Source organism: Sorghum bicolor, chromosome 2 (genome assembly GCF_000003195.3).
Source record: "Sorghum bicolor cultivar BTx623 chromosome 2, Sorghum_bicolor_NCBIv3, whole genome shotgun sequence".
Lineage (NCBI taxonomy): Eukaryota > Viridiplantae > Streptophyta > Magnoliopsida > Poales > Poaceae > Sorghum > Sorghum bicolor.
In genome coordinates this window covers 45750677-45763844 of record NC_012871.2, presented here as the reverse complement: position 1 = coordinate 45763844, position 13168 = coordinate 45750677, and the positions used below count along the sequence as shown (strand labels likewise).

General features: G+C 39.4%; 1 protein-coding gene across 2 annotated transcripts in view; it reads right to left on the bottom strand.

Annotated features, from left to right (window-relative positions):
* The window catches only part of LOC8063472 (transcription factor TGAL7), an 8264-nt gene extending 6372 nt beyond the window's left edge, over positions 1-1892 (bottom strand). For both annotated transcript variants that reach the window (XM_021452336.1, XM_002459911.2), the window contains exons 1-2: positions 1480-1892; positions 651-745 (exon numbers count right to left, since the gene is read on the bottom strand). In XM_021452336.1, the coding sequence (XP_021308011.1) occupies positions 651-745; positions 1480-1502 (118 nt within the window). In that variant the 5' untranslated portion in view covers positions 1503-1892. The remainder of the gene's footprint in view (positions 1-650; positions 746-1479) is intronic.

The following is a 13168-nucleotide window of genomic DNA, read 5'->3' as shown; positions in this document are numbered from 1 at the left end:
AAGAACTACTGCTTGAATAATGGAGATGAAGTCCTTATATATGGTACATGTCTCTCTCAATATACACCCCCTCCTCTCTCTCTCCCCTAGTCCTAGATAACACATGGATGCGCAGGTGGACACACGCGGTGAGAGAGAGAGAGCAGGCAGTACATGTATGTACAACAACGTCGGGAGGGACATGCTTCTGGGGCTATAATTCAACAGAGTGTATGAGAAGATGCAAATGGAAAGGAATGGGTGAGAAATAGAAAAGGGGGAATATTTATAGCTTCTTTTAGATCAAGTTCTTATTGCAAAGGAAAAGGCCGTCATCATCACAAAGTCTGTTACATGTCACACTCTTCACCATAGGAAACAAATACCAAACCCGCACAAGAAAGAAATGAATGAAAGCATCACGCAGCAAAAGAAATTAAAGGGGATTAGCTGCTAACAAGACCAGACACAAGGACCTGCAGCTGCAGCCAAGGCATATATATATATATATATATATATATATATATAGGTGGCAAAGCAAAGACGACAAATATAATCCATGAAAAGGGTGCTGCTAGGGGCCGGGGTTACTAGCTTTTTAAGTGTATAATCAGTGAAACAATTAGCATTTCCAGACCAAGAGAGGAGAGATAATTTCTTGCATAACATACGTCGTTGTTGTTCTTGATCGTGGCCATCCTCAAGGTAGAGAAAGATTGCTGACTGGTCGAATTCCGCCATGTCGTAGCTTGCTGATTCCTTGCTCCTAAATTAAAAAAGGGAAAATATATTAGAGGATGAAACAAGCAAGATTCAATTAATTGATCATCATTTTCATAAGCATTAGAGAACGCAAGTAGCAGTGGGATAAAGCTTTGTTTGTTTAATTAATATATAATGAAGCAGATAGTAGAGTCGGTGTGACAAATCCTTAAAAAGCCTCTCATCTAGCTACTTGTTGAAAGATACAAGGAAAACAACCATATCCATGTATTTGGTAATTTGGTGTCCTCCTTCCTTACCTCAGCACCTCATCAACTATTTCCAAAATCCCTAACTAACCAATATACTATCTGATATTGTGTCTTTCCCAATTCTCACCCCCTTCTTCTTCTTCTTCTTCTTCACCATGTGTTTGAATTAATTATACATAGAAACATAAGAAACCAAGAAAAACTTGAATCAACAAAGATGGATTGTGCAAGATATCGATGGCTGATTGCCATCACACCACTCTATCACACACACAAACAAACACCAGAAGCAGATAGAACAGAATATCTTAATTAATCCCTTGTACCAGAAGCAACATATGCGAGAGAGAGCAAGCGAGTTGTCAATCAAATCCCTAATCCGGCCAGCTCGAGGAAAAAGCAAGCACAAAAAAAACACCTCTCGATCTCTGTGGAAAGGACGGAAACACAGATAGATAGGGCTCCAGCTCCCCAAAGGCACGAAATAAAAGAGAAGACGAACTTGACAGCAACTTGTGCGACTTACATGGTGGAAGAGGCTGCCATCATCGTCGTCGGTGGGGAGCTAGAGGCGCTCCGGAGACCTTGGGGGAGCTCAGATGCCCTGTGATGGTGGCGGCGGCGGTCGTCGTCTCCAGCAGAGCCCCACCTGAAGGCCTTATGAAGGCTCTGACCATCCTCCACCCTGGCTCTCTCCTCACACTATGCACATCTCCAGCAAAAGGATCCAAAACCAGTCATTAATGGCAAAACCGTCTTCTGTTTGCACTCTCTCTTTATATAGTTGGCACCAAAGCTTTAAAGGAAGTCTGCAACCTTTTTGTTTGTATGTCACCTAAAATCTCCTTCCTTCCTCCCCTCACCTTTTGACCAACAACTGAGAGAAGACTTCTGTGCGAGAGAGAGAGAGAGGGACAAGAGACGAGAGAGGAAGACGATAGATATGCACAGGGTGACAAAGCATACTAGTCTTTATGTGTTAATTAGAAGGCTGTGAGGAGGCCTCAGGGATCAAGGTAAATGAGGTGGGCCCGTGAATATCAGTGGCTCCATCCATCTCAGTGAAATTACGCAGCTGCAGGCTGTTTAGTTGCACGTGTGTATCCAACATGCGATCCATCCTTTGTCAAAGAAAAAGTATAAAAATATTGTTTCTCGAGGAGTCAAACAATCTTAAGTTTGACTAAATATATAAAAAAATACTAATATTTATTATGTCTAATAAATATCACTAGATTATTACCAAATATATTTTTATAAAAATAAATATATTTATTTTCAAGATATAAATCTTGATGCTATTTTTTTAATAAATCTAGTTAAATATATGACTGTTTGACTTCTTAGGAATGAAATTTTCATTCTTTTTTGGAGATGGAAGGAGTAGTTATTAGCCATATCTAAAAATTACATCAATATCAATGACTATAGTTTTAGAGATAAATATGAGTTCAGTGTATCAAGCATTTTAGTTAAGTACAAATGTTTATACTCTAATTTAAAATACATGTCCATTTAGCCTTCACAGCTTTCTTTCTAATACATACATGCCATCATCGAACTTCTAGCCACTTCTCATTTTCTTCCTCTCTTCCTCTTCATAAACATGTATAAGTACAACCACTCATAAATAAAGGATGTATCATTTTGCAATACATTACTCTCTCCATTTCAAAATGTAAGTTATTCTGCCTTTTACAGGTACATAGCTTTTACAATATATCTAGACATAGCGTATATCTAAGTGTATAGCAAAAGTGTTATATATATAGAAAACACACAAAAACTTTAATTTAGAATAGAGGAAGCACTAATGGAGGGCAATAAAAGTTATTTGATCCACTTTCTTAGGCATCTCCAAAGGAACCGCTCAAACACTCTCCCATCTAGTTTGTCCTTTGTTTAATTCGCAAATTTTTTTGGCTTTGGCTACTGTAGCAATTTCATTTGTATTTGACATTTTTTGTCCAATCATGGACTAACTAGGCACAGAAGATTCATCTCCTAAATTACAAGCAAACTGTGCAATTAGTTTTTGTTTTTGTCTATATTTAATGCTCCATGCATGTGTTCGAAAATTCGATGTGACGAAAAATCTTGAAAAATTTTGGAAACTAAACCAGGCCTGGTTAGTATGAGTAGGGTTCCATTTGGATTTCGTTCATATTTAATTAATACTACACATTGATGACTTGACAGATTCATTATGGAGAGAGAGAGAGAGAAAGATACAGAGTGCTTCATCTAGAGGAAACTCTCTTCACACGATGACCAACTCCCTTTGAGTCATCAAATTAAATGTCTATAAAATCATAGAATGAAACTTTGCATTAACATTGTTTCATCCATATTTTATTTTATTATATATGATATGGCAGTTTTGAAACAACGCCTAAGATTGGTCTTATATAAAATAACAATCTAATGACAACCTCATATTCGCATCCATCTCCCAGCCTCCTCTCAAATTTGGGGAGGTCCATATAAGACTTCCCATTTATGCAACCCTACGTGAGTATACTGTTTGGTAGAAAAAATAGCTTTCACGCTTAAGTATGGGATTAAATATTTTTTAATAAACTGTATAGTCGTACTTATTACCGTCGATCCAATAATTCATGACCCGTATATGTTGACTATGTTTTAATGTTTAAAAAAATATGACTTATAAAAAATTGAAATTTAGATTTGAACTATATGAAATATAATTTTGAATTTGATTGTTATTAAATGTTATGTGACGCAATATTGATGTTCAAATTATTGTAATGCAAAATAGACAAAGAAACGATGTGGGTGCACAGATGGACAAATGATTAGGTATGCGCTTTTTTATGGCATCTACTCTCTCCATTCCAAATATTTCTAGATATATAGTGTATCTAGACATAATATATATTTAGATGCATAGAAGAAATTGTATAGAACCCTGCACATGGGTACTATCTGTTTGAGAGAGCCATCAAACACATAGATAGGAGAACACCTGGGGTGCGATAATACATCACAAAGTGAAGAACAAATGCTATGCAGGAAACTAGAGGCGAAGCTATATTGTAATTAGGGGGTGCAAATACACCCTCCAAAAATATTAAAAATAGTGGTTAGATCCAAAATTTCACTATATATGCACCCACCACAGAAGAAGTCTATACACCCACAAGCTAAGTGCACCCTTCTAATTTGCTCTAGCTTCACCACTGCCTCTGGAAATGATCACCCCTGCAGAATCAAATGTTTAGATGATATTTTTTTTCTTTCTTCCATGTTGAGCTGTTATCTTTATTCTTACGCTTTATTTGGTTCGTAGGAATTGAGATGAATTGGGAAGTAATTGAATAATGAAATAGGCAGCACTTTCTAGATATTAGTTGCAATTCATGAGAGATCCAAGCAGGCTTTTAGTGTAAACTAAACTTCTATTTTCAGGGGTGTGTCAAGCTATCCAGTCATCAGGTACTTGGAAGCCTTCCAAAATCCGTGTGCTGCTCGCATGATTTGTAAACCTTTCTCCACTTATAAATATAAGCGAGCAACGGATCTTGGGGGGGGGGGGAGAAAACATATATAAACATATATATGGGTCAAACAGTTAGAGTTATCTATCCTCAGTCCTCATGCAAAACTTTAGACCGCCATGTATTTTGAACAGGATGGTATAACATTATTCATGTTAGCTTGAATGGACATAGATAAATAGATCTTTGTATGCCTTCTTTCTTGGTACTGTGATATACTCACTTTGTTCTGGTGCTACTGCTAACAGCACCAGTTAAACTTTAGTTAAAGTTTAGCTACTACAGATCCAACTGGGGACAGCTAAAACTTAGCTGAACTTTTAGTGAAGACCAAAATATACATAATTCATTTAACCGTTTTAACCCAGCTAAACGCAACTAAAGCGTGAGTAAAGATGAAATTGCCCCTCTCTTTTTCTGTGTCTATGGCTCAACAAAAGTAAGGGAACACATGGTAAATAAACACCAATATTAGCTAGAGGATCAAACAGCTCAACTAAATTTTAGCTGGCTAAACTTTAGCCACTTAAATTTTAGTTGGCCAAAATAGTTGGCTGAAGTGTAGCTAAGGTGGATCCAAATATGGCTTTAATTAGATATATTACAAATATGTTTAATAGTATCGATCCCAACCAATGTTTAGCTAATTATCAAGCTAAATGGGAGGGTTTAAATGATATAAACGTCCATTTAAGTAGACATAAGCCTGTAGCCGTAACTGATGTTCAAAAGGCTAGTTGACCAACTTGTACAAGAAGCTTTGTGCCACATAGGTACGTCTGTTATAAATGTATACATACAAATTCATGACGTGTCTATTTTTTTGTTGTATTGTGTGTCAAGTAAATATATTAGTACAGTTGTGTCATAATAATTGAGGAGAGCAAGTTCCTCCCTTAGTCATATATTGTACCGATTGTTTTGACTAAGAATGTCTCAAATACAAGACTTAGACCGCACGTTATTTTCATAAGAAAGAAATTGTGTAACACATGAATTTTCTAAGGCCTATATTACATTTAAAAAGCTTACTTTACTTGGTTACTGATCCTTTTTTATAGTATATTGATGAGCGTAGACTCCCGATTTCTAAAATGTACTTCTTAGTCACCAGAATTTTTTTATAAAGGAAGAGTTTTATTGATTTATAGTCACTACATCAGTTGATATAATAATTATGAACCCACTTGCAGGGACGAAGCTAGGAAAAAATTTAGGAGGGGCTGAACAAAAGTTTTACATCAACTTAACTCTACTATTACCCTTCGTAAATATAGATTAATGATGAAATTCGCAAAATATATCTAAAAAATAAAGTTCTCAGCCCACCCTACCTTATAAATTTATGTCTAAAATTAGAAAGAGAGCACTAGAAAATCCACTGGACCAGCAGCGGTAGGGGGGGCTAAAGCCCTCCTAGCCCCACTGCTGGCTTCGTCGCTGCCCACTTGCTATCTCTGCATAAAAACACAAAACCTAAACTAAAGGGAAAAAAAGAGCCAATCACTCTAATGACTATCAATATTAAGACTATTGCCTCCCATGTGTCTAGCAAGAGGCCCTAACTTGTTAGACGAACCTTTGAAAGACTTCATAGTGATCTCTGCCGACCTTTCTTGGTAGTGCGTGTTGACACCAGAAGTGGGAAACGAATATACCGCAAGCATAAGCCTTCACCGGGAGTATTCCAGGTATCGTATTTTTCATGGGGAACGTGAAGTGAACTAATAGGTTAAGGATCGCTAGGATGTGATTAAAGGGTAAAGGTTGGGCACAGAGAGGTCTAACTAGCACTAATATCTGGTCGTGATACTTTACGCAAAGTGAGGTTTTCCACCTACTCCCTTACTAGGGCAGTAACCGAAATGGTAGATCGAGTTAGAGAGGTTTTACACCTCCTCCTCTACCAAGGCGGCTTTCTACTCAGACCGGCTTTCACCATAGTTAACTTGCCTAACACACTAACAAGGAACTTTCCGCTAAGAGAGGATTGTCACTCTCGCTCTAGGTGTCTTGCAGTGCAACAATCAACCCACACTGATAAGATTTAGTCTAGATACCATGTCTACACTATCTTACTACTCTAAGCTTGGCCAATGCTTGGAGTAATTTACCAAAGTAAAATAGTGTGCACAGTAAGAAGATTTATACACAAAGAACTAGACTAGAATATTAAATGCTATAAAAGACTCGAATGTCAGACTTACAAGAAGACTCGCATCCACAGAGGCGCACCTTGGAGAAGACTCCTAATAGGCCAGGACTCCTCCTTGGAGCTCCTCACTCTCTTCCCTCTAATCTCACACTAAAGCTACAAATGTAGTCTTTCTTCCTTAAATGTGAAGGACTAGGGGGTATTTATAGGGGGAGATGGAGTAGGGGCTACTCCATTGCCACGTCATTGATCTAGGATACTTCAATCATGCGCTGTAGGATCAAACCGACCTCCAAACCACCACTGCATCAATGGCTAAAGAATTCCAACACATGTTCAGTGTGTTGGATGTTGGTGGCAGCAAACCGACCTTGAGGGGCCCACATGTAGGGGTCGTCCGCCTCCTAGATCTGACAGGTGGGCCCACCCAAGCCTTCTAGAAGCTTGGTTATGTTGGTAGAGTGAAGTGGATGTGTGGGTCCCATAACATGGGGATTGACCAATCCCACTTTGTTGGGATGGTCCCTCCATCTTCCTTCACCTATTGTCCCCACTTGTGATCTAGAGTGCCATCTGTTGATTTGCTTCGATTACTGTGTTGTGGGTTCATTGATCCTTGTACTTTGTTCCTTGATCATTGATTTTGGTTGCACTTGTAATCCAAAGGTTGGGACTTACCTTGGGGAGTTTGGCATGGATTGTGCCAGCTTGGCACTGGCTAGGCCCACATTGTGGGGGTCGGGTGACCCCCTCATTGTGGGGTTAGGGTGTCAGCCTTGCTCCATTCCCCTTGATCTATGCTCTTGTGATGTTTATATTTGTGTAGCAAACTTGTAGTCTTGCTACTTCTTCCATTTTGAGCTCCAAGACCCTAGAAGTACCTGATTGAGCACCTGCATACAAATAATGACATGTACATATGGAACCTGGTTATTTGTACCTATGTCACTACTTGTTTAGTGGATTCTTCCCCAATATGAGTGAAGTGTTGACGGTTATGATGGTGAAAAACAAGGCATAAATACTGTCAACAAGACCCCCCACACTTGAGTCTTTGCTCGTCCTCGAGTAAAGGTTAGAGAAGTGAACAATGACAAGTTAATGATCATAGTGATCATAAGTCCATTCAAGACATAGTTCATGCAAATGGGTTTTGTGGTAGTGTCCAGTAAATTTCCTTTAGAAGTTGATAAAAGGAACAATTCTAAGGCAAAATCATCTCCCAAAATTCTATCCTTGGTACTTAGAGTTTTTATGATAGTTTAAAAAAGAAAGCACATAGGTTATTCTAACTCCTCATCTAGCACTTAAATCACTCAAAGTGTATAGCAATCCTCACCAAGTATAGATGTTAACCCTTCTTGTTACATCCTACATCTATTAGGCATATGTAGAGCTTGGTAGGGAAAACAAGGTAGCATACTTTGCATTGTACTTATTGTTAAGTCAAAGCAAGGATCCAAGGAGAGGAGTGTCATAGTCCAAGATCAAGATGTGCAAGTGTGTAGGATGAACTAAGATGCTCCTCTATTTGATAGAATCTCTCTCTATTTATTTGAGACATGACTAGCTTTTTTTGTACGTACCTTCATGTGCCCATCTATTTTTTTCTTTTTGCATAGCCTTGTGTCTCTTTGATAAAGCACACATAGAGATATAATGGGATTTCTAAAACATGGAGCATCTATATATAGTGGATGTGGAAAGCATGGTTTTTGCGTACTTCTAGTGTAGAAGTAGCATGGAAATGTGGTATGTGTGTGTATGATCTTGATCTTAGGATTATGAAAAAACTCTCACTAGGATCGACATGATTTCACCAAACTCATTACATATGCAAGTTGCACTCAAGGGTTATTTTGATAATAGGTATATATAGCTTTGGTAGGAATTCTCTTGCCAATGAGGAGTGAATAACACTATGGTTTTATGTCATTTTCAAAATAAATTTCTAAGTACCTTGAATAGAGTTGGTGTGATTCATGAGCCTAGAACTATATCACTCTCATCAACAACTTAGTCAAAATGCATCCCTATATCATTTGTACCCATAGGCATAAACATATCAAGGAATTGAACTATATGTCACTTTTGACCTCTAAATGTCATGACTGAAGTCTTATGTCAATTAAACATGTGAACTTTTATTATTTTTATCTTAAGAAAATAGAATAAAGGGAGAGAACTGAATAAAGGAGAGGGAGATACGGTTGGCAAACTAGTCAGGGAGATAGAGTGCGTCGTGTTGAGACTAGATGGTGGGCCTAGGGCTTCCTAGAGGGGTCGCCCAACCCCTTGATGGGGTGCCCGAGCTTGGCACGTGTCTCCCTTCGATAGTCAAGTCCTGCTGCGACGTTGGTTTCCTAAGAGCACAAAATAGGGGATCGGCCAATCCCCTCACTGGGACATTTTTTGGTGTGTCGACGTTCTCGGCTATTTCTAACCTAGTGGCATGCTCGGTTTTGTTCAGTGACATAGTTGGGGGGTCGACCGATCCCCCCACACTTGGATATTTTGGGGTGCTGAACTTAAACAAAGAGGGAAACATCAAGTGCAGAGGTTCTGCTGATGGCAACACACCAGCAGAACAAATAGTCTTATTCATCTTTTTAAAATTCAAATTATTAGACACTTTTACAATTGGAATAAAAATAAGAAATTGAAAGGAAAATAAACTAGTGCCTATTTATTATACACTACACTAACTTAAGGAGATGGTGGCTCAAGGAGATCCTCATGCCCTATTGCCTTAGCAAGGCGCCTAAGCTTCGCACTGGTGCTGATGCAAAGATGGTGAAAATTATCTATCATATCTAAATTTGCCCTCTTGAGCTCAGACACCGTCTCTTCTAATTTCCTATTCTTAGCTCTAAGAATAGCGGTAACTTGCATCAGTCGCTCTACATCCATCTTCTCCTTCAGGTCATCCTCAAATTGGCCGGGAGGGCCTCTGATTGGCGATGGCTCCATCCTCCTGCAGATGTAGGGAGGTGCTGCTGAGGAGCCAAGAGACTCCCATAGCTCCTTCTCCTCCGTGGTCAGTGGAGGGATGACTACCTTGCCCATCCCTAGGCCACCGCTCATGATCTGGTGGTTTTCCAGAACAGAGGCGTGCTCGCGCGTGTAGGACGTGGTGTACATGGTGCTCTCTGTTGTGTTGGATGAGGGAGTGATGGTGTAGTTGTTCGCGTCCATTGGAGCCTTCAACACCAATTGGCCTTTGGTGGCCCGAACTGGCATTGTAGAATGAATAGGGGACTTCCCGATCTCCCTGCATGGAGAGAGTGATCGGGAAGCCGTGGTGGCGCACTGGGATGGCCGGGAGGTGGTTGGGCAACCCCTCTTAGGGCCGAGCGACCCCACCCAGGGCCCTAGTGCGTGGTAGGAGGTGGAACCATGGCCAATGGTTCAGCATCCACCTTGTTGATGGCTAGTGCTAATTCTAACTCATTTGGTAAGTGTCCTTCTCGGCATTGGCGAGTTGGGACGAGGCAAGGTGGTGTTCTTGCAAGTTGGGGTCATGAGTGATGATCTTCTAGCGAGATGAGGGCTCAAGGAAGGTGTGGAGGTGCTGGAGGCATGAAGGAATGAGATGAGAGGAGGAAGAAGGAGAGGGGAGGTACTTATAGAATTTAGGCAACAGTTCCTAGTTAGTTGAATACGAATTTGAGCTGGAGCATTGGGGGATGGATCAGGCTTGATGAGGAGGTTACCAATCAGCTCGAGGCCCCCAAATTTGGGATCGGCCAATCCCCTTTTTGCCTAGTTTCCACTCACTCTGCCAGATGTGACAAATTTGGGATCGGCCAATCCCCTCGTGTTTGAATTTGAAAATTCAAACTTTTTGACTGGTTTCCACTCACTCTACCAGATGTGACAGTGCTAGGTTGCACCATGTTGGGGTCACTCGACCCCCTGTTGACACTTCCTAACGCAATTAATATAAATAGACTCCTAAACCTATCCCTAGCAACATCGTCAAAATTACTTTACATCACTTAAGCCAGGTTGTCATCCCTAGCGTAATGTAGAAGTGCAGGTATTAAATCTATATGCTTTTCTAGGAATGAATAAATAAATAAAGGGTCCACAATCGCACAGATAATACTGATGTAGCATTTAACCGGGAGTAATCCAAGTATCGTTATTTATATTTTTACCACTAGAAAGGGACTTGCAATGGATAATGAGCAATGAGCACTGCATGTAATCATGGAGATCTTAACCATGTCTTTATCTATCCCTCATGCAGGGTAAGTGTCACATAAGATAAATATATATAGATAAATAAGAGCACATAGCCATATGATAAATATGATAATCATCTCAATTAGATTACTCTAAGTCTATAGCACTAGCATGGACTAGGACGATCGACAAGAATAAATCCTATGTATTCTAACTATACTATCAAAGCATACATTGATTAGTGCAAGTACACCTAGCATCATCATAAGAAAAGGTTATATCTATGCATAGTGATATTAGGAAGAAAGATCATGAATATAGCAATCACTTCCCTATAATAATGGTGCTCTACAAGCCTTATAATTGGGAGGAGAAATACAAATGACTCAACAGGACTGTCACTCCTACGATCTAACTCGGGCTCCATACTGTAAAGGGTAATTACAGATAAATACGGTCTAGACACCTTGCGTACACAATATCTACCACTTATCCATTGGTCTAATGAGTAAGCGTACGATCCTATGCATAAACATAATTCTAATCTAACTATGCTAAGCATATAATCATAGTAAACCAATAATAATATAATTGAGAACATAAGCAAATAGAATAAAGTCAACTCTGATATAATCAAATAGACTAAAGTCATATTCATAGTAGCAAGAACTAATATGAATATCACAAAGAAGAATAAGAGTTTTCCAAGAACGAAGATAGATCTGGACTCCAAGCTTAACTTGACTCCTTCTAGATCTATTCCTATATAGCTATGCTATAGAACTATAGAGATCTAATTGAGATGGTGGATAAGAACCCTATAGAGACACATCCAATCGAGGGACCCCTCTCTGTCTAATTCTTCTTCTCTCAATCTTCTTAGAGAATAATGAACTCCTGTCTAGGGGTCAGGGTTGTATTTATAGCCCCCTAGGAAGCACCATAGCCCTCGGATCAAACAGACTTAAATGTATGCTCAAGATTACTCCTCAAAGGCGGTGGCAGTAGGATCCGCGAGGTGGAACCAAATTGGTCCACCTGGCTAGGCGGCCACCCCTGACATGTGGGCGCCCGGCCCTGGCTAGCTGCTAGGGGGCCCACTTTGCAGGGTTGCCTCCTCGAGTCTTCTAGAGTATTTTTGAGTTGATGTTTCACGTATTCTCTATATGTAAATCTGACATGTGGACCTCCTTTTGTTCTTATTCTGATAACCCCTTGCAGAGATAGACAATCACCAAAACTTGTGGAATTCTATTAGTGATAACCCCTATAGGTAGATCGTATTCTAGTTTTAGTCCTTTCTCATGCTATGTTGAAGGTTAAAAAGAGTACTTATCTACCATCAATAAACTCCCCCGAGCTTACCTTTTGCTCGTCCCTGAGCAAAGATAGACTCAGTGATGGATCAGGAGTTGCTACAATACTTTCACACCTCACAAGTACACATGCGTTCAAACAAGGACTCTCCTTTGGATTAGAGTGAACAATTCTAACTCAAGACTCACTCATATTACCTTTTACCATGGAGCTTATAGCTATCACCTAGGTCTTGAGCAGTTGAAAGATAGAATAGTTAAGTCAAGCACTATGCTATTCACTCTTTTGATCAACTATTATTCCAGAGTTTTTGCAATATTTTCAAATAAAACTCAGAGATTCCTTGTATGACTATTTCCAATCTCTCATAAGTTGTATTTTGGATCCTCTCCAAGGCAAGTGAATATGCCTTCTCTCAGAATAGCTAGTATTTGTAGGACTAAGGCATAGTTGCCTTCTCTCTCCCACCCTATTTCTAATTGGCTTATGTGGAGCTCATAGGTGGAAAAGACAATTCAAACCTACTTGCATGTATTGCATAGTTAAACTGTGGATCTAGAAAAACTAATTACACAATCAAGCCATATGTGCATGTTAGTACAATGAATGAAGTGAGTAATGATAATAGTGAGGGTAACAATGAGGGGTGATAACTGATGGTTAATATCTAATTCCGCTTTTGCTCCTTGGGGATAACTTATTTCCCTATTCTAAAAATAAGGACTTGGCTGTCTTTCTTTTCTTTTGGGACTTTTGTTCTCTTTCTTTTCTTTTCTCTTTTTTAGATCAGCCAACCCTTTTAATGTACTGATAACAATAGGGAATATCAACTGAAATAACTAGAGCTTTATTAGATAAGTTGAATAATACATAACGAATATTTTTGGGTGTCTTCTCCTAGTGTAGGAGTAGAACATTTTCTAAGTGGATGTGAAATATGTATGGGTGAATGAATAGAGGAATGCATACTCCCAGGGTACGAGTAGCATAGGTGCGTGTCTCCAGGATAGAAACAACACATAGTGTAGTGCGTATAT